Genomic DNA, 26,269 nt, shown 5'->3' with positions numbered 1-26,269 from the left:
CTGTGCTCGGCTCTGTATTGCTAGGTAATGGGTTTCTTCTTCCCTTCCAAGGCAAGCTGACTAAGCTGGCGTTAGCCAAAGCTAGAGATCTGTCCTCTCTAAAAAACAAAATTGATTGAACCTGGGTATGTTTTAACTGAGACCCTTTAAACTGTAGTTTTGATTAAAATAATGTTTAGCAGTCGATATTCGCTGTAATCATGCGGTTTTATTTGCCCAAATCCTAAACTCTGAATTTTGAATTAGTTTTTTGTCTATAATTGGGGTTGTTCCTCTATGTCTCAAAGCGTCATTTATTTGTACTGAAAATTTCTGATTTGGAAAATAAAATAAAAGTTTTAAAAAAAATGTTTTGGACCATTTTAAGGCAAGTTATCAGGGATAGATACATATCCGTCAGCAAGGCATTTCCATAATTGATGCGACTGGTTATAAGTGTGTGAGACTTCCTACAAGCCACAAAACCACCTTCCTGTACAGATAAAATATGCAAAAACAGGTACCACATGTGGCCTTAACATGGATTTCCACTGGAAGCTTGTCATCTATTGTAAAGTCAAGATTTTTAACTCCTTTTATAGGACAGGGTGGGGTACCAAATTCTTGGGGCCACCAATACTCTGACCAAGCCTGAGAAGCTTTTCCAAAGTGCATCATTTCAATTTCCCCCACATTCATTTGGAGAACACTCTGTGTTTCATTTGTCTCACTTTTTTGTAAGAATTACGTATTTCAGGGCAGATGCACCTTTTTTTCATTTCAGTTTGAAGACGTGTTATTGAACATGTAACAATTGATGAATTACTATTTCATCAAATGCACATTTCTGGCATGTGCTTTTATGTGTGATAAGCAAGATCAATAAAAAAACACATTCAGTGATAATTTATTGACTATTTAAGTTAGAAATTATTACAGGACTGTCATCAATCTTATCATTATTTCTGCAGGGTGTGGTCTATGACCTGATCCATGTAAATTTGTTATTGTTTTTGGGTACCACATTACCAGTAGTCGTACTACAGTTCCAGAGGTGGAGCCACATAGAGTACTGTGGTTTTGAGTACTGGTAACGCATTCTTGTAGACTCAAAATAAATATTTGTTTAAAATTTAGTTAAGGGACCACCCACATGGCCCTGGGGATCAGAGTGTGCCCACCCTGCCCCCTTATGTGGCTTTTCTATTTTGTGTCCGGACTGTAATGGCAGCCTAATTTTTTTTTTCTGTGTTGTGACCAGCCAATTAGATCATTCAATCAATCAATCAATCAATCAATCAGGGCATTGTATAGCGCAGCTACTCACCCAGGAGGGTTTCAATGCACTGGGGCAGCTCCTTAGGGTGCTGTGGTCTTGACGTCCTTCCTGAACTTGAGCAGTGTAGGGCTTTGCCGGCAGTGGAGGTCGTTCCAGGTCTTGGCTGCGAGGTAGGAGAAGGACTTCCCCCTGCTCTGGTCTTGTATATGCGTGGTATGGTGACAAGAGAGAGGCAGACTCATCGGAGGTAACTCTTGGGTGCGTGGAAGGATAAGTGGATGTTTAGGTATGCTGGTCTGATGCTGTGGAGGGCCTTGTTTACGTGCGTGAGGGCCTTGAAGGTCACTCTTCTTTTGATGGGGAGCCAGTAGAGGTCATGGAGGTGTTGGGTGATGTGGTTGCAGCGGGGATGTCAGATATCAGTCTTGCTGTGGCGTTCTGAATGGTCTGGAGCTTGCAAAGGAGCTTTTTGTTGATGCCGGCATAAAGGGTGTTGCTGTAGTTCAATCTGCTAGTGATGAGGGCGTGTGTGACCATTTTTCTGGATTCAGAGGGGATCCAGCTGAGCATTTTTCGGAGTATGCAAAGGGTGTTGAAGCAGGCAGAGTATGCAGTGTTGATCTGTCGGTTCATAGTGAGTGATGAGTCCAGTATAATGCTGAGGTTTTGTGCGTGGTCTGTTGGGGTGGTGGTGTTTCCGAGGGAAGGGGGGCCACCATGTGCTGTTGCATGCTGGGGGGCCATGTAGATGTTAAAGAGAGTGGGGCTGAGGGAGGATAACTGGGGGTACTCCACATCTGGTCTTTGTGGGTTCTGAGAGATAGGGTGGGAGTCTGACTTGCTGCGTTCTGCCTGTGAGAAATGAGCATATCCAGTTAAGGGCCGTTCCTCAGATGCCGGCGTCGTGGAGTCTAGTGTCTAGTGTATGGTGGGAGACAGTGTCAAAGGCAACTGAGAGGTCCAGGAAGATGAGGGCTGCCATTTAACCCTTGTCGAGGAAGGTACGGATGTCATCAGTGGCAGTAAGTAGGCCGATCTTGGTGCTGTGGTTGCTGCTGAATCTGGATTGGGATATGCCCAGGACATTGTTGTCTTCGATGAAGTTTGCTAGCTGGGTGTTGATGGCGTTTTTCGATGACTTTGGTTGCAAATGGATGCATTGAGATGGGCCTGAAATGCTTGCGGTCCATTAGGTCTGTGTAGGGTTTCTTCAGGTGGGGGTTAACCTCAGTGTATTTCCAGTCATCGGGGCATGTGGGTGTCTCAAGGGAGCAGTTGATGGTCCGGCCTAGTTCGGATGTAATGGCCATGGAGGCTCTGTGGAAGATGCGTGAGGAACAGAAGTCTGAGGGTGCTCCGGAGTGGATGTTCGTCATGGTCTTTAAGGTGTCTTCTGTCACAAGGAAGGTCCAAATGAGTAGGGTCTGTTGGGTGGCATCGCTAGGGTGGGGGCTGATGCGATGCAGAGGTTATGGTTGTCGAAGTTGTCATAGAGCGTTTTAATCTTGAGGTGGAAAAAGGTGAGGATTCTGTCTTGGAGCAAGTTATTCTTTGTCAATTTGATAAGTTGGTGGTGTGCTGTGCTGGCTGTTCTGTTGGTGATGTGTGTTCCTGGGGTTTTGCTATTCCTCCATGTCTTTTCGAGTCATCGGCAGGATTGCTTGGATTCTTGGAGTGCAGGGGGGAACTAGCTTGCTTTCTTGATGTGTCACCCTGTGGCTTTCTTTCAGGGAGTGGGAGTGTCTGTGCAGGTGGTGATACAGCGGTAGAGGTTGTATGCTGCTGTGTTAGCTTCTGGCATCATTGGAGGTGGGGTGCCTTGAGGGCAGCAGTGAGCTGTTCTTTGGTGACTTTGTTCCAGCTTCTGTGGGGAGCGGTGTGCGTGCTTGTGTACATGAGTTTTCTAAAGGAGAAATGTATGCAGTGGTGGTCCGTCCAAAGAAGTTCTGTTGTATGGCTATAGGAGACGCTGTTTCCTGCTGTAAAGATGGGTTAGAGTGTGTCCCCTGCTGTGTGCTTGGGGATGGTGACAAGCTGTTTCAGTCCTATGTTAGCGAGGTTAGCTAGGAGGGCGGTGGTAATGGAGTTGTCGTGGTTGTCCAGGTGGAGGTTTTTGTCTCCGAATAGTATGTAGTCTGTGGAGGCAAAGGCGTGGGGTGCCAAGAGGTCAGCAATGATGTCAGTGAAGAAAGCGCAGGGCCACGAGGCATGAAGATGAGGGTTCTGCTGAGAGTTGTTTTGGGGTTGGTCTGGATCTGGATGTGGAGATGTTCATCTGGGTCAGTGGATGTCATGTGAGGGGAACTTTCGTGGACGATGGCGATACCTCCTCCTGGGCGGGTGGAGCAGTCTTTTCTCAGGATCTTGTATCCATTGGGAATGGCAATTGCGATGTCGGGCACAGAGTTGATGTTGGTGCAGGTTTCTGTTAGGAAGTTGACGTGTGGGTGTTGAGGATGTCCCAGATTTCTAAGGCTTGCCTATGTAGGGGGCGCACATTCAGGAGGATGCAGTTCAGTGGTTTGTGTGCGATGATGTCTGGTAGGCTGGGTGCTGCAGCTGGGTCCAGAGGTGGGTGAAGGGGAAGCTGCAATGTTGGCAGGAGATCAGACCTTGGGTGTCGCTCAGCATTGAAAGCTGGCAGATGTTGCTGTGTCTGGGCTTGAGAGCGCAAATGGTACTGGACTTGTAATGGAGGTGGGTTGGGGGACAGGGTCCCTGGCGCAGGTCATGGTTGGGTCGTGGTCAGGTTGCAGACGGGCACAGATGGGCTTGCCATTGGCGCTCCAGCGGCACGCCTCTGTAGCGGCCGCCATTAAGTAAGGGCCGAGGAGAGAGCGGGAGTGAGAAAGACACACTGGAGGGGTGACGGCCATGGGAGCAGCAGTGTTGGGGAGTGCTAAAAATGCAAAAGAGCATGAAAAGAGACAGAGAGAGCAAGCAAAGAAAAAGGGAGCAAAAAGAAAAATAGAGCAAAAAGAGAAAAAAAGAGGGCAGAGATCGTCAAGAGAGGCAGAACAGCAGAAGAACAGCGTGCTCTTCCACTGGACCACCAGGGATGATGCGCAGGCAAGAGCCTACCGGTGGAGGAGGACCTCTAACCTGCAGACAGACGGAGAACTCAAAGCTCACAGGGTACTAAATGTTGGAGCTGCGCGGGGGAGAGCTGACCAGGTCAGTGGTCTAGGTCTCCTTGCCATTCAGCGGCCCCCATTATTTAGGGGTTTGGGGAGGGCAGGAGCAGGATGGACATGCTGGAGTGGGGAGGGGCTGCAAGAGCAGCAGCAGCAGCTGGGAGTTAGAAAAATGCAAAAGAGTGCAAAAAGAGAAAGAGAGAGCAAGCAAAGAAAAAGGGTGCAAAAAGAAAAAAGAGAGAGCAAACAAAGAAAAAGAGAGCAAAAAGAGGGCAGAGAAAGTCAAGAGAGGCGGAACAGCAGAAGAGCAGAGTGCTCTCCTACTGGACCACCAGAGATGAGGTGTAGGCAGGAGCCTGCATGTGGAGGAGGGCCTCAAACCTGCAGCCAGAGATAGAGTTCAGGGCTCACAGGGCACTTACTGGTGGAGATACACTGGGAAGAGCTGACCACGTCAGAGCATTCAGTACTGTGGTACTGTAACTGGTATGGGGTAACAAAATGACCAGTAGGTAAAAAAGATCTCTTGGTCAATCAGAAAGGCCCTTTTTTTCTCCATAGGAGCAACCGTCCTTAAATGCCTTTCTTTTTCTGAGCTTTAACCACTTCATGCCAAAACTGATCCCCTCTTTAAAGTAGGCCTGTGCAAAATTGAAGTTATGATGGTGTAATTCAGGTAATTGCAGTGATTTCGGATTACGCTTGTTATGCAAAATTCCTGAAATTGTGCCATCACGCCATTTTGCGTTATTGCGCACCATTCCCTATAAACATTTACCACGAATTTTGGAGTTAAAAATGTACCCCAAAAGCATGGGAACAACAGCGCATGAATGGATTTTCTTCACAGTGAATTTGTTTTTTTTGCATTATTATTTTACAGTGAATTGTGTCGTTAAGTCAAAAATTGACATGAGGTCACATTTCACATAAATTATACCGTGAAATTATTGATTTACATTTCACCTAACTGCTAAAATCAATGATGCGAATTTTGCACAGCTTAAATTTAAAAGCTAATCGCTCAAAATTGGTTGCACAGATTTACACCAAAGCACAAAAAGCATGCTCTCCAAGTAAAATTCTAACTTTTTGCCTAATTTGGTGTAGTTCAGTTTCTGTCATTTTTGCTGTACCAAGAGCTAACTTTCCTATGGGAATTAATGTAGGAAATCAAACTTTTTAAACCCTCTTTTATAGGCCCCTGCTTGACAGATCTGCATACATTTTCCTATGAAAACTCTGACAAACTGTAACTACACAGTGGTGACTACCACTTATATAATATTGGTTTGTAGGTTGTTGATCAAACTACAGTATACTCTAGTGGGCTCTGCCTCACCCACCAAGTTGATTTTACAACTCCTGCTTAACAGCAAGGAGACGGTGTGAATGTTGTGTTAAATGTAAGCCGCACAACCGATTTGTACATTATATGTCAGTATATCTGTTTCAGAGTACATGTTTGATGTCTACATTTAAGAACTTTATTGGAATTGCATTAATGAATCAGAGATGCAACACTATTTTGATATTAAAAACAGTGGAATAAAATATCTACGAGAATGCACATTTTGAATATGGTTCGACAGTCTAGTAGAGAAACTAGGCAGACTATCCTATAGCAACTATTATGAAATAATAGTACTCACTTTGGGGCAGATTTACAAGGAACTGACACATCCTCATAGATGCGTCAGTTTCCTTGCGCCACCATGGATGTGCTGTATTTACAATGCAGTGCTCCATGGTGCAAGGATTCACAGATGCGTCAGAAATTCTGATGCATCTGTTGGCCCAAAAGTGACGCATTGCTGGAGTTGTTCATGAAAATGACGCACCTCCAGCAGTGCGCCACAACAGATAGGCGAGTCCCATTCAAACAGCCCTGCGTCATTCCTTACACCTGGTCTGAGCAGGTGTATGGATTTTGACGCAGTGTAGGCGCAGAGTGGCACAGTAAAATGTTGTAAATTTCAAAGCATCAGTTCTACATTTATTTATTTATTTAAGGAGTTTTATATAGCGCTGGCTAGACCCGAAGGTATCAGAGTGCTTTACATAAGGTTCAACAATGTTACAACAATGATAACAATTACACGTTACATCAAATATATGCGACACATTAAAGAGCGAGAAGGAGAGACAAATAGAGAGGAAAGGGGAGAGGGGGAGTGAGAAGGGAGAGGGAGAGGGGGAAGACGGAAAGAGAGACAAAGGCAAAGTCTGCCCAAAGACCGAATGGGTAGGTGACGGCCGAGGAGGTAATCCACAGCCAGTCTCCCCTTTAGCACTCAAGGTAGCTCCAACGGGCATCGGTCAGAAAGATAGATAGATAGGAGACATGAAAAAGAAGAATTGCAGAAATACAATGGGGGGGGGATGGACGAGAGAGGGAGACGGGGAGAAACTGTGCCCAAGGTCCGGCTGGGTAGGTGACGGTCAGGGGATGAACCAAGGCCGATCTCCTCAATAGCTGAACAGAGCAGCTCCACCGGGCGTCGGACAGAATGATCAGACTCCGCTGTCAGAATAGAGATCATGTGTACTCAAAGATTGTCAGATTAGTGCGGGGGGGTGAGAAGCCAAGGTCTGAATGAATTCCAGACACCATTTTGAGGTCAGACACAGTCCTGGTAGGGTTATGTAAGGAAAGGTTCAGCAAGGGGAAAAAAAAGTCACCACTGGCGGCCATGTTAGGGTCAGGCACCCATCAGCCTCAGCTTCGAAAAAGTGGTGGCCCCTGGGACCCCTCTCCACACCGTGCGTGTGCCGGGTACAACAGAACTTAACAAGAAAGGAAGGGCCAGTCTCCCTTAGTTGTTAAAGAGGACACAGGATCTCCCAGGCGTCCTCAGGCGGGAGTAGCGTAGTCCCTGTAAGCCCACTTGGATGCATCTCCCATCACGGTAGGCCAGCGCAGTAGGAGCCACCATTTTGCCTTGCGCTGGGGTGGGGGGGGGACCGCTCACCTCTGTCTTCGGCAACAGGTGCCTTTTTTTACATGGCTTTTTGAGTGGGAACGCCCACTCTGCATACATTATACCTGTGTCAGGTATAATGTGACAAGGGCTTTACAACGTGACACATCTCCCTAGATGCTCACGTTGTAAATTGGCCGCATTGTTTGTGCCACCGTTGCGTCAAAAAACAAGTGATGCAAGGAGGCACAAGGAACTTGGAAATCTGCCCCTTAATATTTAGCCCTTCACCTTACAATATGTGTTGTAATGTGTTACAACATTGTATATTCCCACATGCAACTCACCAACATGATTTTGCAAGTAGAGCTATGCTTGTTGTATGGTTAGCAAGCACAGAGGCACTGCATAAGCAGCAGTCCACACTAGTGAGCATGCGCGGTGATTATCATCCTTCTCTGCTCTTGTACAGAGGGCAGAGTAATCATGAGTACTTATAGTATTCGTGCCTAGGATGCACTGGGTCCTCTCTTTTTGAGCCTGACTGTAAGGAAAACTCACTTGAGTCTGAATATAGACATCTGCAAGTGAACATATATGGCACATGTACTTTAGCGTACATGCTTATCCAACCATCTCTGTGAATCCAGTCTGGATACTTGCATGCTTAGAGAGAGTGCCAGGCAAGGTCGAGCCTTCTGCATTTGTAAATTCTTGTTTATAAATTACTTGGTGCTCTGCAAAGTACAGCGTATTGACTTCAGCCTCTCAAAGGTGCAAGGTTAATCAGAGACAGATGCAAGGGTAGTTAGGTCAAACCAGATGTGAGGTACTGTTCGCCTTACCCGGAATTTCTCATTTGCTTCCTCTGCCATTACACTGCTTCACCAGAATGACTGCTTCGATAATATGTAGGTCTGAATTTGAACATTGATGCTCCTAGTAGCTGGAAGTGTGTGTTTGAGGAGCAGTACAAAGGTTTAGTTACAAATTGGCTACCATTGTCCTGCAGTGTTTCATCTCAGGAAGCTTGGCCCGGCCCTGCCCTCTGCAACAACCAGTTTCTCTCTAGGTTAAGCTAAGGGCATTCACCATTGAGTCCTATCACTCCGCTTCTATTGTCCAGTGTTTTACTCAAGATTCCTCCATCTAGCCTTATCTCTACCATCAGGTTAACTAAATATATAGGTGAAGCAAAATACTGGTAGGGGGTTGGCACTCCCATTAGCATGGCAGCATGACACTGGATAGTAATCGAAGCATTGGGTTACATTATTTATCCGCATCCAGTGGCGTGGTGAACTATAAAGGACAGTCACGTATAAATAATTGTTTGCTGTTCTCCATATTTCTTTCTGGTTGTTTTCTTTCTCCCCTAATGTACAAAGGTGTTAGCAAATGTCACTTCAGGAATATTTAAACTCAGAACCTGTCTGTGCCTGTGATAGATAGATAGATAGATAGATAGATAGATAGATAGATAGATAGATAGATAGATAGATAGATAGATAGATAGATAAATAGATAGATAGATAGATAGATAGATAGATAGATAGATAGATAGATAGATAGATAGATAGATAGATAGATAGATAGATAGATAGATAGATAGATAGATAGATAGATAGATAGATAGATAGATAGATAGATAGATAGATAGATAGATAGATAGATAGATAGATAGATAGATAGATAAGAGGAGTTGGACTAACGGCTAGGGCGGTCGACCTCGAATCAGGGGACCTGGGTTCGAGTCTCAGCAATGATGCTGAACATCCTGTGATTCTAGGCAGATCACTTAATCTTCCCGTGCCTAACAAAAAAAAGGAGTTTGCCCTCATGTAATGCAACTGGTGCTATGTAAAGCGTTCTGATATCCGATTCAGGTCAAGTTCGCGCTATATAAAACTCTGTAAAAGGAAAAAAAAAAGATAGATTTCAAAATTATTAGATAGCAGAATGATGCCAAATGTTCTTGAGTAATGACAGTTTTTGTTATTTAATTTAGATTTTTGTCAGTTAAATGCTGTATTTTATCTGCTTTTCTTTTTAGTAAATCCTGGTGAAGTTTTCCCCCAAATCTGCAAGCCTGGGGAATTTCGATGCAAGAACAAGCGCTGTATTCGTGATAGCTGGCAATGTGATGGAGATGACGATTGTTTAGATGGTAGTGATGAAGATCCTGAAATATGTTGTACGTATTTATTTTTTTAATATGTTTTGTATTCTAATTAGGTTTTTGCAGAAATGTAACGTTTAATTTTGCAATCTTTGAGCCTTGGTATTTAGTTGGGTCTCGTATACAGACAATTTTAGCAGTCGGTTGGCTAGACATAATGGGGCAGATTTATGAGTCCCTTGCGCCACTTTTGCGTCACTTTTCCCATGTTAAAAGTGACGCAAAAGTGGCGCAAGGGGCTCATAAATCTGCCCCAATGTTTCCAATATTCAAAGAGTGGGCTTTGGGTACGCCTTTGCCAATGAATAGATGGCTTTGCTGTCTATCTCAATTCAACGGCCTAACTCCGTATTCTTGCATTTGTTCTGTCCAGGATCATGTCAGTCTCACAGTGATTTGAATAACTGATATATATTCTTCCACAACCGATGTTTCTGGAATTCAGAGAACTCATCCCTATGTTGTCCCCTTCCCGTCAGGCTTGATGTCTCTTCCCCTGCCACTCTTACACTTACTTTTTTAATATTAAACATTTTGCAATTAATGCGCTCCATCCTTAAATGAGTTTCTAACAATTTTCAAAATTTACTTCGACACCTACACATGCTCATGCATACAGGCACCATGCAATGGGCTTGTATTATTGAACACTTCCAGGACAGTGTCAGTTGATGTGCACATATCCACCATGACCATCTTTGAATGAGTCTCTTTAAATGTTACAGAGGTATTGCTAAATGGCTGACCTGGTTGTTTTTGTATCCATGGCAGCAGGCTTTGAATGGGTTTGTTCAAGAATTGCAAACATATTCAAAGATGGCCACCCTAAGTGTGTGCACATTAATACCATCCATCTTTTAATGCATTTGTATGATTTTACAAACTCAATTAAAGGTGGCTGCAGGGACTTTCAGATATCCGCTGAGGATATCAAACACAAAAAACATTGGAAAAGCCAATAGGTTTCACTGATGAGACCTATTGGCATTGCCAATATTTGTGTACTGTGTGAACATAATACCATGTAAATTACAATCATTCGGTTTTGCGAATTTTTCATTTTTATCTTTCTTATCTTTACTTTTTGTTTTGCTCTCGAGAGACTGGTTCAAGTAGAAAATATCTTACAGGAATTAGAAAACTCAATAGGTTCTGTGGCACTTGTGCTCTGACAGCAATTGTACCACTATGACTTTAAAAACTGTATCAAAATACATTGAGAAAGTATCTCAATAGAGTTTTGTACCTTGTGTACAGTTAACACATAGAAAACCACCAACGTGTATTTTAAATAAGATACTTTGGGCCCTATACGCATGTTAACCATGAGTTTATAACTGCAGGTACCTTCTTTGACACCTGCAGGTAACTCACTAAGGGATTCTTGGCAGGGGTAAATAGTTCTACAAGTGTGGATTTCTCAACCACAAGTGCAAAGAAATCTGTGGTCTTAAATTCCACTCAAAGTATTTTGGCAAATTGCACAAGCATGTGGAAAGAGGAAAAAACTAGACGGAATAAAGATATTTCTCCTCATTACACCTCCCCTGGCGAAGGTGCACCTTTCCGACAGATTTACCACGCCATGCAGGGCCCACAAGGAGCCCTGTGTGGCATGGTTAATCTCATTATAGGTTTTGCTTCGTCCTGTGCTCCCTTGCATGGCACAAGTGTGACACGAAACCCTTGATTAATATGCCCATAAGATCACAGAGGGTAGGCTGGAGGTCTACTGTGTGCCTGAGGCTGATTCCTGCCCCAATACATTACTAATAACAAACAGTAATTTTTTGCATAAACTGGCAGGCTTAATGAAGCACAAGCAAACTATCTGGCACATGCATCAACAATGCCATTCCTTATTAGCGAAAAATAAGGATTCGCTAATAAGGATTAGCAAAAGGCTATGCATGTAGAAATTGTTTAAAAAATAGCGATTTCTAAACATTCCTTAATTGCGACTCGCAAATTACGAGTCGCAATTAAGGAATACCTCCCCATTCATTCCTATGGGAAGACATTCTCAATTTGCTATTCTCAATTAGAGAATCGCAAATTGCTCATGCAATTTCAAGGGTGCCAGGGTGTCAAAAGGACACCCTGTTGCACCCCTGAATTCTGCATATGAGTACATCTTTCACGTGTGTGTGTAAAATGGAACTTTGAAAAATGCACTTTAGTGCATTTTTCAAAGTTTTTGAAATTTACCATGAAGTTCAACTTCATGGTAATTTGCTCCCCTCATTAGCGAAATCGCTATTTATTTTACTTTAATGCATTGCATTTAGGAATCTCAATTTGAGATTCCTTAAATGCAATTGCAATTTAAGTCATCGCAATTTAGAGATTACTTAAATTGCGATTTTTGCATTTGGGATGATGCATCCCAAATTCAAAAATACCGGTCGCAAAGGGGCAGATTCTGAGAATCTGCCTGTTTGCGACTGGTTTTTGATTAGTTGCATGTGGGCCTATGACTCTTCTTGAATCAGTCTCCTTGCCAGTTTCAATGCACCTCTATTGTATCTCAGTGGACTGAATGCCAAAGACCGCCTGTATACTCACACATACTGTTGATATATAGAGCTGTATTTCAGAATTCAAATGCTAAACGTGGGTTGCATTGTGGATAATAGTTTAAAGAGCTGTTAGTGATATTCTCTAGCAGTCCACTAGGATTTAAACAGTCTACACTTTGTGCAGAAATCCCAGACACTTGAAATCGTTGATGTCAAGTGCATAGGAATTCCCACCTGACTCAATATTTTTGTAAAAATGTTGCACTTGACTGACTGCAGTTTACCCTCACTTACCCTTCATCTCAGGCTGACCTTTACAAACACGCAGGCAAAATGTATGCATTCCCTAAAGACTAGACTTTTTAGATAGAGCAGCGAAGTGTTACATTGTATTTCTTGCGGCGTTTAAATAGATAACGTAATAAATGGGGTTATTTAATCATATACCACGCTCACAAATGCATAACAAATTAACTTATAGCGGAAGCGATTCCAACATAGTATGCACGCGAACTCATAAATATATTTAGAGCTATGCCCTAAGCTACTTATTTTCCATTTTAATTAAATAAATATGCATGCTGTGTGACATATACATTGGCAAAAAATCATATGTTATGAAACAAGATCCACATGCTAATTTTTCAGATTTTTCTTTAACGTTTGGAATATACTCTATAGATCAGAATTGTAAATATGGTAAATGTTGAATCGAGCTTTGAAGAAGGAACATCTCATGGTTCAATTCAACCTACCGTCCACCAGCAAGAGCGATGACATACATTCCAATGTTCATTAATTAAATGTAGACGTACTTCAAACACACCTACTCTGTCAATTTGTTTCCTCGTAATTTGCCCATTTTTTCTTTAACCAATATGTGCATTGGGAATGTAGGACTGTCTGCTTCTGTTATCTGAGAAGTGCTCTAACGTCCACCTGGACATGACCACGCTACAGAAATAAACACACACACACACACATACACGCACAGACAAACAGACACATAAATACTAAGAAAGACATTAGACGAGGTAAGAAGGTGTACTTCACCCTCCTCCATTTTGGCCAACGGCAGGGACATTACAGGCCTTAAGCTTACTGCCTTCCTCAAGGACTGGTGGGTTTAATTGTAAATATGATCCATGCTTGGCAGGTTTTGCACTCTGCCCATGTGTTATTCACCATTCTAGGGGAAATAACTTGTACTCCCCAAATTTACTTGCAGGGAACCAAGCCGGAATTGGAGTTTCCAGCACTGAGAGGAGCTTGCAGTGAAGATCTTGGTGTTAACAGTCTTAAAGCAAACTTGAAACACAGAGAGTGTTTATAAACTGTTAGATCACAACTTAATTTCAAACATTGCATTTCTGGTTTCGCATCAATATTTTAAATTTGCAGTCCTAGAATGACTAAGATTATCTGCATCTGTCCAGACAGAATTAAAGATAAACTTGAGGAAGGTATTAATTCCATGAACACGACATTGAAAGGGTAACAATTGTTATAGAAACATATTTCTTTTGGACCTTGATTATAAATAGCTCATATATACCTGCAGTAGAATTTATTCAGAGTTTAATTCATTACAACACAGTGTGCCTTTACCATTTACACCTAACTCTATGTGGGGAGCCTCTAGAGCTTTGCCATACATTTTTTGGGGTGTCAGCCAGTCATTTTACATTCATTTTTCTCCAAAGCTCAGCACCACACGCCTCACCTTCCTTTATTCTAGACAAAAACCCATTGACGGTGGAAAATAAGAAATAACTAACTATACATAAAAATAGCACATGATGTAAAAATATTGAAACAAATATCAGCCTTCCACTGCCATATCTAAAAATAGACAGAGAGCAAGCAAGTAGTGTTTGGTAGTTTACAAATAGGGCATGCTTACTGTTCAGTTTTACTGTTGACATTAAGTGGATATAATCTGACACAATGGAAAGCCCCAACTGTAGGCAAGAGCCACTCGTGCAAACAGCGATAAAAGTTAGAACGACACCATACTGCTGCATACAAAACTAATGGATAATGTGTTTATCAATTAAAAGCCATACAGTGGACAGATTTGGACACAATAAAAATATGTTCAGGAACAGTACATGCCAAGTCCGACGATTGAGGAATCACACTCCATGCTCCTAAAGGTAGGATTTTGACAGCGGTGGGCGGCGCAGGCAATCACAGTAGGGCGGTGGGGTGGGGGCAGGGCGGGGTGGCAGGGGAGGAAGTCGACAGACGGGGGAATTTGTAAAATTAAATAAATAAATAAAACCTGTCTTGTCTGCTGACTTCTCTACCCGCCCCGCTCCACTGCCCCACCGCGCTTACCTGCACCGGCCGCAACTGGATATATGATCCCCTTATATACCTAACTGGTATGACACACACATGGCGAACTTCACTACTACGTTATTTTCTACTTTCCCAAATGAATGTATCTACAAACTACGATAAGTATGTGGCAGGGAATCATTTCAGGATGTGGCCTACTGGCTAGACTGGTTGACTTCGGAGCTGGGGAACCGGGTTGGAGTCTCAGCAGGAACGTTCAACATTCTCTGATTTTGGGCAAATTACTTAATCTCCCAATGCCTACCGTCTGTAACACAGCTGATGTTTAATTAAAGCACTCTGATACCTTTGGTTCTAGTTTGCGCTATATAAACCCCCCCTCCACCTCCCCAAAAAAGGTGACAGTACTCTAACACCATCAGCCAGGTTTTCCACGATCCAGCCTTTTCTGCAGCTCTGTAGAACATTCACAAAATGATAGTGCATGCACAGAGAAATGTGCACGTCCGAGCCCTTACACCTAAGCAGCCTAGCAATCAACAGTCATGATAGGTTTTAAGTCCTGACCAGCGAATCCAACGCAGATGCCAGCAGTGAGTGCTTAACCTGTTGACCGAGCAGTAGCGGTTCGTGGAGGGAGTTCCGTGGGCAGTGAGGTGGGGTGGGGAAATGTAAACACCGGAATATGGATGAACGGAGGTAAGTACACATTTAAATTAATAAAACGAATTCCTTTGCGCGCGCTGCATCGTTCATCCATATTCCGGTGTTTACATTTCCCCACCCTGCCCCTCCCCCGCCCCGCCTCACCGCCCCACGGAACTCGCTCCACGAACCGCTACTGTGACCGAGTTTGCCTTCACGTGACTACAGATCTAAACATCTCCTAGATATTTTTTCGTCTTGTTGTTAAAAATATCCATCCTAACAAATTCCTTAGATTAAAAGCAGTCATGTTGGGGCATAAAACTACATTGTCTAATGAAGTGATGCAAGAAGGAAGTTGGGATATCTCTCATAGACATTTAATTATTTACTTTTATCTATTCAGCTTGATGTTTATGAAGAAAATGCTGCAAGCGATACCATCATTGACTCATCTAGAAAAACAGTGATCACAGTAATAAAAAATAAAAACCTGCACAGGAGTGTGCCATGCATACACCAATGTCACTCAGAGTAGATATGAAAATATATGCTAATATTCTATCCAATTATTTTCTGCAACATTAAACAGTCTTCAATAGAAAAATGAAAGTTTAAAATAACACAGCCTTATATTTGACATTACAGAATTAATTGACAAAATGTACTGAACACCTGGCTGCAATATCCTCGGGCCCTGAAAAGAGTTTGGAAGGATAATTTGGAAGTTTATTTGGTATTTTGGAGACATATATATTTGAAAATAGTTGCTAGAGATGGGTATCTTTTTGTCTAGTAAATTCGAGACTTGTATGATGTTGAACAGTAAGGGCTGATTTCTTTTTATGCAATGTGGCATTAAGAATGGATAAATGCTCTTGCTATTATCATTTAGCCTTGTGTATGTTAATTAGGGGAAGCAGTACATGGTAATAGGGTCATATCTAACCTAACACTTTTTGATAGGAAATTTAAGGAACATGCGTATGCTAACGTAAAATAACTTTATATCCAAAATAGGAAATCAGTGCATGCACGCTTTAAAAAATCTGGAGCATTTGAAGAGCTCTTGATCTAAACTAAACTTCTCTTGCTAAGGTCTGTTATATTTGTGCCTTTTGCAAATTTGCTCAGTGCATAAATGCAGGTACTTGCCAATTAATTTTGCAAATGATTTAGGTGAATTTGTAACCAAGTCTCAGGCCTGTGTAGTCTCATATGGAAAGGACTCCCTGATTTATACTGGTGGCTTTAGGCCCTGATATAAATTGCACTGCAATTTTACTGCGACTGTGTGATGATTTCACAATACCATACATTTAGGAGTAAATCCTGACGGAATGGGAAGTGATGTAGAGGACCAATATTTCTGATTGTAAAACCACATGAAATTCGCCAAGCTGTGGGAATTTACTGTATAGCACGAGATAGAAGGTCAGGGCTCTCAAGGCCTGCACCAGTAAGTCTTACGTGTTAAGAAATTGGGCTGAGAGGGTAGTGCAAATAGCTGAGAACTTGACCTTCCTAGTTCCCACTAATTTGGATGACCAAAAACACAATATACACAGTAGCTCAGCACCTACCTAAAAGTCAATATGTAACAACGAAAATAATAATAATAATGAACATTGTATTGTGTTTTTTATGAAAAAAATCTGATGAAGAAGTATCACATAAAGGAATAAAAAAGGAAAACAATTTTTCACAAGAATCTGAAGACTCGATTCATTAATTTGGGAGATTATTTCATGTTTGATTACCATTACAGATGTTGCAATGTATTATTTTCGTTGTTACATATTGACTTTTAGGTAGGTACTGAGCTACTGTGTATCTTGGTTTTACTGCATACATTTACCACCTGCTCTGTGCAGGCGGTAAGTGTATGCACAGGTTTGAAAGTGGGATGGGGTGAGAGAAAGGGGTGGAAGAATTAGGCGAGAGAAGGAGAAAGTATGTTCTTCTGGGGGAAGTATTGTATGATCTGTCTGATACAAAGTGGGAATGAGACTTGGCAGGTGGTGCAGGCAAAGTCTACCATTATTTTTCTGGCTTGTAAAATTGGCAGGAAAAATCGAGTCCGGAGCTCCCACAGCTGTAAAAACTGGATGATGGAAAAATCTAAGTGCTGAGAATCAGTTAGAACTTGTGCCGTATTATAGATACCGGCGTCATGGAGGCGTGCTGATAGGGTGTGGTGGCAGACCGTGTCAAAGGCTGCTGATAGGTCCAAGAGGATGAGGGCGGAGGTTTCTCCTTTGTCCATCAGGGTCCGGATGTCGTCAGTGGTGGCGATGAGGGCGGTCTCGGTGCTGTGGTTGCTGCGAAAACTGGATTGGGAAGGGTCCAGGATGTTGTTAACTTCGAGGTAGCGGGTCAGCTGTTTGTTGACAATCTTCTCGGTCACTTTTGCCGGGAAAGGGAGCAGGGAGATGGGCCGGAAGTTCTTGAGGTCCTTGGGGTCCGCCTTGGGCTTCTTCAGAAGGGCGTTGATCTCGGCGTGCTTCCAGCTTTCTGGGAAGGTTGCTGTCTCGTAGGAACAGTTGATTGTTTTCCGGAGGTGGGGCGCGATGGTTGTGCTGGCTTTGTTGAAGACGTGGTGAGGGCAGGGGTCTGATGGGGATCCGGAGTGGATGGAGTTCATGGTTTTGATGGTGTCTTCGTCGCTGACGCTGGACCAGATGGTCAGGCAACTGGTGTGAGTGGTAGTCACAGGGGTGGTGGACTCGGTGGTGGGTGCGGGGGGTCGGAGTTGAAGCTGTCGTGGATGTCGGTGATCTTGCGGTGGAAGAAGGTGGCCAGGGAGTCGCACAGGTCTTGAGATGGCGGGATGTCGTTGGTGTTGGAGCTGGGGTTGGAGAGTTCTTTCACGATGCTGAAGAGCTCTTTGGTGTTGTGTGCGTTGTTGTCTAGGCGATCCTTGAAGGCGGTCTTCTTAGCGGTCCTGATGAGTTGGTGGTGTCTGCGGGTGGTGCTCTTGAGGGCTGTGTGGTTGTCTGGTGTTCGGTCGTGGAGCCATTTCTTCTCCAGCTTCCGACAGGTGTGCTTGGAGATCCGGAGGTCCTCGGTGAACCAGGCGGCTTTCTTGTTGGTGTGGTTGGTTGTAGAGGTCTTGAGAGGGGCAGGGGTGTTGGCGCAGTCGTTGATCCACTGTGTGAGGTTGGTCACAGCGGTGTCTGGGTCGGTGGGGTCGGTGGGTGGTCTCAGGGCGAGGGCGGTAGTCAGTTGGTCCTCGGTGACCTTGCCCCAGCAGCGGCGTGGTAGCTGTTGGGTGCGGTGGTGTGTGGTGGGTTTTCTGAAGGTGAAGTGGACGCATCTGTGGTCGGTCCAGTGTGGTTCGGTGGTGTGGTTGAAGGAGACATGGGGGCTTGCGGAGAAGATGGGGTCGAGCGTGTGTCCAGCGGCGTGAGTAGGTGTCGTTATGATAACTTATGAGCTGTTTGAGTCTGAGGTTGGCGAGGTTGTCAATCAGGGCGGTGGAGTTGGCATCAATGTTATTCTCGAGGTGGAAGTTCAGGTCCCCGAGGAGGATGTAGTCCGTGGAAGCGAGGGCGTGGGTGCTGATGAGGTCGGGGATGGTGTCACTGAACTGTGGGCGGGGTCTGGCAGGTCTGTAGATGAGAGTTCCTCTGAGGGTGGTGTTGGGGTCGGTGTGGATCTGGAAGAGCATGTGCTCGGCGGTGGTGAGTGTGTCATCGGTGTGCGTTGAGATTTTGATGGAGTCTTTGTGGATGATGGCGATTCCTCCTCCCACTCCGTTGGTGCGGTCTCTGCGGGAGATCTTGTAGCCCTGCGGGATGGCTATAGCGATGTCTGGTGCTGAGGTGGCGTTCAGCCAGTTCTCCGTCAGGAAGGCGACGTCGGGGGCGGTGGAGTCTAGGAGGTCCCAGAGTTCGATGGCGTGCTTGCGAGCGGAGCGGGTGTTGAGGAGGATGCAGTGGAGGTGGTTGGGTTCTCTGGCTGGTGGTGTGGAGGGTTGGATGCTGGTGAATCTGCAGTTCCGGCAGGTGAAAGGCCCCTGGGTGCGTTTTGGGGTGGCCCGGTACCAGGGGTGGTCTCGTCTGGTGTTGAGTGCGTGGAGGGTGCTTGTGTCGTAGTGCAGTCTGGCGTTGCGAGGGGTGCGGGGTCCAGGGGTTCTGGTGCTGGGTGCGGTCCAGGCACGGACGGGCACAGACAGGCTTGCCTTAGGCGCACCCCCTGCGCGCGGCCACTGCGCGGCCGCTTCGCAGCCTCCATATAAGGGCAGAGGGAGGGAGGAGCAGCTGGGAGGTGGGAGCAGGGCGGCCAATGGGAGTGAAGGGGGCGGGGCCGCAGGAGCTCAGCGGCGGGGGAAAACCCGGGGAAAAAACGGCGGGAAAAGACGGCGGGAGAGGGACAACAGAGCAAAGGGGTACAGAAAGCAAAGCACAGGGGCACAGAATGAAAAAACAAAGTGGCACAGAAAGCCAAGCGCAGGGGTACAGAATAAAAAAGGGAGCGAGCAGTCAGGCGGCAAAAGCGGCAACGGAGGTTCAACCCACAGGGGGCTGCGTGGCGGATGGGGGGAGCGACCTGCCTGGTGACAGGGTCAAAGGTCGTTAGGACTATGGATGATAATAATGAGTTTTAGTAAAAGATATTAGATTTGTTGTTCATTACAAACAAAACCCAGGCTATTTTTTAAAGTTTATTATGTCAGAAATTGAAACTCAACACCCTTTGTTAAGAATAAGAATGGCAGGGCGCAGGATGACAATTATTCATTCATAAAGCTTCTTTCCAGAAGTGATACTGGTAGAAAAGTTGGGACAATATAAAATTGAGCTAATGCGGTACATTATTTGTAATGGTGATGAAAACTCTGCTCTACCAAAATGAATTTTAGGATAAAACAATACAGCTTTTTATTCAGATTGTTGAAGATGATGGCCAATATGCCTAAGCATCTATTAAGTTAACTTCTTTGCTGACATTTTTAAAAGAGGGTTAGTACATAAACACGTTTTAAAATTGCCCAAAAAAGCAACTCATTGAAATTAGGTTTTATATATGGAACTTCCTGCAATGTCTATTGTGTTCTGTTCTAATAAATACAGTACTATTTAGTATTATTACATTCACCCAAAAATGATAAATATCAGAATGAAATTAAAATAATTCTCACAATCTTAATATTTATGTAGAGCTATTTGCAGAAATAACCTTTAAAATGAAGAAGTGTGACTTTAATCCATGCAAAAACCCCACACTAGGAAATGTAGTTCTGCTATCAGCAAAATTGAACACCCTCTTCAGAAGTGGTCACATAGTTTTCTGTTAGTTTGTAAATGTTCATTGAAACTCCATATGGGCTGGGGGGTTTTATGAGACGTCCTTTTGAATAACTTTAACTACCTCAGAAATGCTAAAAGGAATAACCAAAGTATTGAGACATGGTTGGGGCACAACATGGTTAGGGGTATTGATCCCATTCAGGTAAAATAAATACAAAATCAAGCAGTTTGCGGGAATTTACACGTTTCAAGCTCAAATCAAGTAGATTTACATCCTCTCCTGCATGAAATAATACACCAGGAGACCTCTGAGTCTTTAGCATGACTGGCATACATCAGTTCTTTCCTTCCATGTTTGATATAAACCTGTTTGACCTTGCTTATAGCACTACGATATTCCTGAAACTTCTTAAAATCCAGTTGTGGATTCCATGGCAACGTTTTCAAGGCTATACAGAGTTCATTCTGTGCTTTGCTGCACATTCTATTGAATCATTTATTCTTAATGGATGGTAAGTGGTGAGGAGCCCCAATGATAAGCTTGTAGCCAATTTATACACTGATAAATAGAGATAGGGGCACATATTCCTATAGATTAAGCGATTCACAGGTATATACATTCACACATTCTCAGTGTGTATATCACTTCCAAATCACATAGTGCAAACTTTGATCAAAATAAGCCAAACTCTTTTTTACTAGACTTGTGTAATTACTCTCCCATCCACATACTAAGGAGAAACCACATGTTTAAACATGTTGACATTAACTGCAAGTAAGATATAGTCCTTTTAAACAGTATGCAGCTCCTCAGCCATCTCAAATGGGCTTCATTAAATTATTTCATTAGCATTCAGAAGATAAGGCAGTTTCAGTGTTTCTACTAAATTATGTCAACCCTGGCTACATCTACTTAAGATGCATTGTAAATTCCATGAAAAATGAGCCTTGAATTGTTTTTGTCAAGTACTGTTAAATCACACATTCTCAAGTGGTGAAAGTCATAACAGAACATAAAGTTATTATTTTAATTTTTATTTTTGAACATTTCTTTTTCCTCTGACAAAAATTGCTGTTATCTTTGTTGAAAAAAGATACGAATATGTTTGAAGAAGACATTCTGGAATTAATATTTCAAACAAAAGCCATTGCTTTAATTGTCTCCACATTATGACCATCAGTTTAGGGAACTGTTGTATATATTTATGAATCAAATCATTACCTGGCAAGGGTCCCACTTTTTTCTATTCTAATTTCAGATAGGTTGGTATTATGTGTCTGAATGGTATTCCGAACAATTAGAGGGTTGTATTCATAGCCTGCCATTTGGTAAACTTCAAAGCTAGATACAGATTTCCAAGCACGGTGAGAGGTGAAAAAATGGCACTTTAATGAGGGCTTAACTTTCCTTAAAAAGTTAGGTTGTGCTGGCCTATTAATTTCAAATCATACAGTGTCAGTTATATGTTCACATGAACTCAATTAAATATCCAATGTGACAATCATTAATATAATTCTCCACAATAGCCTCTGAAATGTTAATGTGCATGTCTCTTGTGCTTGCCACTGTAGCATAAGCACACAGGCACACTTATCTTAAATCACCAGCAATGGCATGCACCAGGAAAGAATTTGGTGCAAAAAATATTAGTGATCAATATTTAATTTCATATTTCAATTTGTAATTGTGAGGGTATGAGGGTAGGCATCACATTCTGGTTGTTTCTTACAAATGACAAATATAGCATGACGATTCCTATCGTCAGTGAACTCCTATGGCGTTTAGCTATGGATTAAGAAGTTCGGTTTTCTGCTTATCCAGAAAATATCATACTATTCTTTATGCTTCTACTTACAAAAGTACAATGTCTGCATTAGACATTGAAAGTGCTACCTTTATTTCTAAAAGTCTGACATTTTCCTTTTAATGCATATTGTCACTCATGTTTATTTGATCAATTGGAATATGTTGAAGACTAATAAACCTTATATGTTTGAGCATATATTTTTATCATTGTTAACATTTATATTAGGCAGAGAGTAAACTTAAATCTGGGGCTCCTCTAAAGTGTTTTTGTTTTTGTTTTAGCTGGAAGGTGATTGTCCCTTGCAGATTCCCTTTCAATAATTTTAGGTCTGGTTGTTTTGTATTCTTTATCTTAACCACTATCCTTTTCTTTAAGAAAATTATGATTTGTGTCTTATTGAACATGTGAAGAAACAAGGACTTATTTAGGTAAACTTTATATGGTCAGATGTACTGTGGATGTTAATGTCACATTTATTATCTATATTATTCTGACTCTTGTCTTATGCATTCATGCCTGCAGGTATCTAATACATCTGCAGACCTTTGTTTATTAAATAACTTTTACTCATATTTCAGATACAGACTAAAATCACTTTATTGAAGGTACATCTGCAACAGGCCACCTGAGCACAGACACTGGGCTGAGTTGGTCAGTGGTTCAGTTAGCTTATCCCATACACAGTAGCACACATGTACACATGGTTACAGGAAAACAGAGCAGAGCCTCTTGCCACAGCTGTGCAGCAGTGAACCTTATTTTAAAAGTTGGACACTGATGGTTACCACTCAATTCCATTTTACCACGGTTTTCAGTGAGCAGGGCCCAAATAATGAGATTTACTCACAGCAGAGAAGCAAAAAACAGGAGGTCCAATAGTAAAACAACTAGATTGGATAAAAGTCTGTCCAAAGCTACTTGTTCACAGCATTAATTTGATTGTAAGTTACATTGCAATATTACTTAAAACCCATTCACAATGGTTGTGTTAATTGTATTTCATTGTTTAATACACCTTTTGTTTACATGTTTAAAACTATGGAAATGACATTACATACAGTCACAGCATGTTACACTTTTTCAATTTCTGTTCTTATGAATTTGATCCGTGAATGTTTTATTTCTTTTTAATAGCATTTCTATTTGTTGATGTAGACGGTTCATGAATTTGATATATGATAGTTTTAGGAATGTATTAAGCAGGCCTGGGCGTAGTGGGCGTAGTGGGGCTACGTGGAGCAGCGCGTAGTGTGGCAAAATCTACGCACACTCGCGCGCTCCGCGTAGTCCCACTACGAGCCGCCCGCCCTAATTTTAAAATAATTTAAAGAAGGTTAAAAAAAGTAAATAAACCTCCTTACCTTCAGCGCGGGGTTCTGGGGCTCCCTCTTCTTGCTGACAGCAACTTCTTCATGCAAATGCGCATGCGCGGACGCCCACGCATGCGCATTTTTCGCGAGAAATGCGCATGCGCGGGCGTCCGTGCATGCGCATTTGCGTGAAGAAGTTATCGTCAGCAAGAAGAGGGAGCCCCGGGACGCCGCGCTGAAGGTAAGGTGGTTTATTTACCTTTAACCTTCTTTAAATTACTTTAAAATTAGGGCGGGCGGGAGGCGGGTGGCGGGCAGCTTTGCTTCGCTACAGTGTGTGCGTAGCGCTGCCTGCTACGCCTACTTCGTAAACGGCGAAGCAGGCAGCGCTACGTGCACTCCGTGGGCGAAGCGGAGCACGACACACAGGGTTAGTATTAAGTTGAACATATCATAATAATAAACATTTTTACAAAGAAATAGTTATATTTAGAGGTATACTATTCAAGCAGTACGAATTGAACAAGCGTGCTTGCAGGTTGGTAAATATCCTTAAGTCTACAATTGCTAAGGGAAAAATGTATTGTGTGATGTGCACTTAGTAGACACTTGAACTAGGTATTTAATTTCATTTCGTTTTCTTGAATAATTTTGGACAAAAAGGTCCACAAACATAACAAATATACATACTATAAAAACAATTGAATAATTCAAAAAATATTATCTTAAAATGAGTATCAATTCTAATAATATAATAAACATATCTAAAATGGATTTATTAAGTGGGTCTTCCAATACAGATCACGTTAGGAAGAGGTGACATATTCTGCTACACATATCATGTCTAATCTGTGGTTATCTTCTCCACAAAATGTGCTGCTCATACATTTATGACAAAGTAATAGAGCCAATGTAGGACTGTACAGATAAAGGAATTTAAATGTGCATGCTAAATATGTCGTCCTTAGGGTGGTCTGCCCCCAAATCTTTTGCCTGCTTACCTCCTATTTTTTCGGTATCTTTGTGTTGGGCTTAGGACTCTGAGCACTTTACCACTGCTAATCAGTGCTAAAGTACAAGTGCTTCTCTCTTAAACATGGTGACATTGGTGTATATCATATTGGCATATTTTGTTTCATTATAACTCCCTTGTAAAGTGGTATAACATATACCTAGGGCCTGTGACCTAAACGCTACTAGTGGGCTTGCATCACAGATTGTGACACCCACACAAGTAGCCTTTCAAACCTGTCTCAGGCCTGCAATTGCAGGGCCTGTGTGCAGTTCACTACCACTTTGACGTGCCATTTAACATTTAAAACTACTTGCCAAGGCTTGAAATCCCCTTTTATTACACTCCAGTCACCCCTAAATTAGGCTCTGGGTAGCCCATAGGGCACATTGCTGTATAAGCAAAAGTGAGGACATGTACTGGTACGTTTTGCTTGTCCTGATAGTGACAAACACCCAAATTCATTCTTCACTACTGTGCGGCCTACTGCTCTCATAGGTCCGCATTAGAAATTCCTTAATACACTATTAAGCTGTCATTTCGGATTCAAAAGGAGTAGCTGCAGCATGTTTTATATCTATGGAATGATAATGATAAATCATTTCTAATGGTAAAGTTGGATTTAACATTACTATTTTAGAAATGCCACTTTTAGAAAGTATACATTTCTCTTTTCTTAATACTCAGTGTTCCTGAAGCCTGTCTCCAATACAAGTCTGGGATGGGTGGCAGCTTCACTTTTTGCATTCCCTCTAAACAGTCATAAACACAGGAAGGGTGGATGTGACAAATAACTCATCTGCATTCATCTACATTCTGATAGCACTTCCTGTCTCCTACACAAATGGTTGATTACTGCCCACCAATAGTCTTGAGCCAGGGCTTGGAAGAATGTACTTGTGTGCACTTCAAAGTCCCTTCTTTGAAGTCACCCAAACTTCAAAGGCACAACTGGGTATACGTACTGGGGCTCTGACCCTATCAAGACAGTACACTACTGGACCTGTAAAGACCTCTGCCAGGAGTAAAGACTGCTGTGCTACAAGGATTGCCACTCTGCTTGGCTGATGCTTTGGAAGAACTACTTTTCTGCTTTGCTGTGCATCCCTGCTGATCTCTGCCCTGCTAAGGACAAGGACTGTATCCACCTCACTTGAACCCAGATTGGCTCTAAGGGCTTGCTGCCTTGCCCCCTGTTCTGAAGTCTCAGGGCCATCAAAGACTTCCTTCAACATTGCAGTAGCATTTGGACTCTGAGAGTCCTACCCTGCCAAGTGGTGCCAATCCTGTCCTGGGCCCTTGAAAGTTGACTACTGTACAGGACCATCAAAATTGACACAGTAATGACTTTGTGCTGATCAGAATTGACTTCGAAGAAAGAGCTGATCGACAAAATCACTTTGACAGACTATATTGCTTGAAGAAAATGGGTAGCAAAGCTCATCGTAAAGGGGCCTTTACGATGCAGTGCCTACATCGTAAAGGGGCCTTTATCGCATGCCTGGATCAGAACCGAGGCATCAAATCTTCAACGTCAACACTTGCTCCATCCAAGGTGCTTTTTTAGTGGGACGTCCATGAGTTCTGTAGCTGGCCTTCCGTCTATCAAGGTCGGCCTGAACTTTGGATTCACCCCGGTCAAGCATGACCTCAATTAACCCATAAGTGCTATTTTTCTTATAAGCACTACTTTTCGACATATTCTTTTAAAATGTATAACTCTGGTTCTACTTATTGTTTTTTGTTGTTTTGGTCTAGATTTACTCCTAAAAATATATTTTTCTAACCCTGTGTGGAGAACCTTTGTGGTCTTTTCATTATGTTACTGTTTGTGTGTTTTGCACAAATACTTTACACACTGCCTCCTTAAATAAGCCTGACTACTCTGTGCCAAGCTATCAGAGGGTGAGCACAGGTTATCTTCTAG

At 42.9% G+C, this 26,269-nt stretch overlaps 1 protein-coding gene across 1 annotated transcript in view; it reads left to right on the top strand.

The window, feature by feature from the left end:
• LRP1B (LDL receptor related protein 1B) overlaps positions 1 to 26,269 on the top strand; it is a 3,634,433-nt gene that overhangs the window by 1,620,414 nt on the left and 1,987,750 nt on the right. Inside the window, exon 16 of the mRNA XM_085647014.1 lies at positions 9,367 to 9,507. Within this exon, the coding sequence (XP_085503140.1) occupies positions 9,367 to 9,507 (141 nt within the window). The remainder of the gene's footprint in view (positions 1 to 9,366; positions 9,508 to 26,269) is intronic.

The sequence above is a fragment of the Triturus cristatus genome, chromosome 3_2 (assembly GCF_964204655.1).
Source record: "Triturus cristatus chromosome 3_2, aTriCri1.1, whole genome shotgun sequence".
In the NCBI taxonomy this organism is placed as follows: Eukaryota; Metazoa; Chordata; class Amphibia; order Caudata; family Salamandridae; genus Triturus; species Triturus cristatus.
Note: the sequence above shows the minus strand (reverse complement) of the source record. Positions and strands in the feature narration are given on the sequence as shown.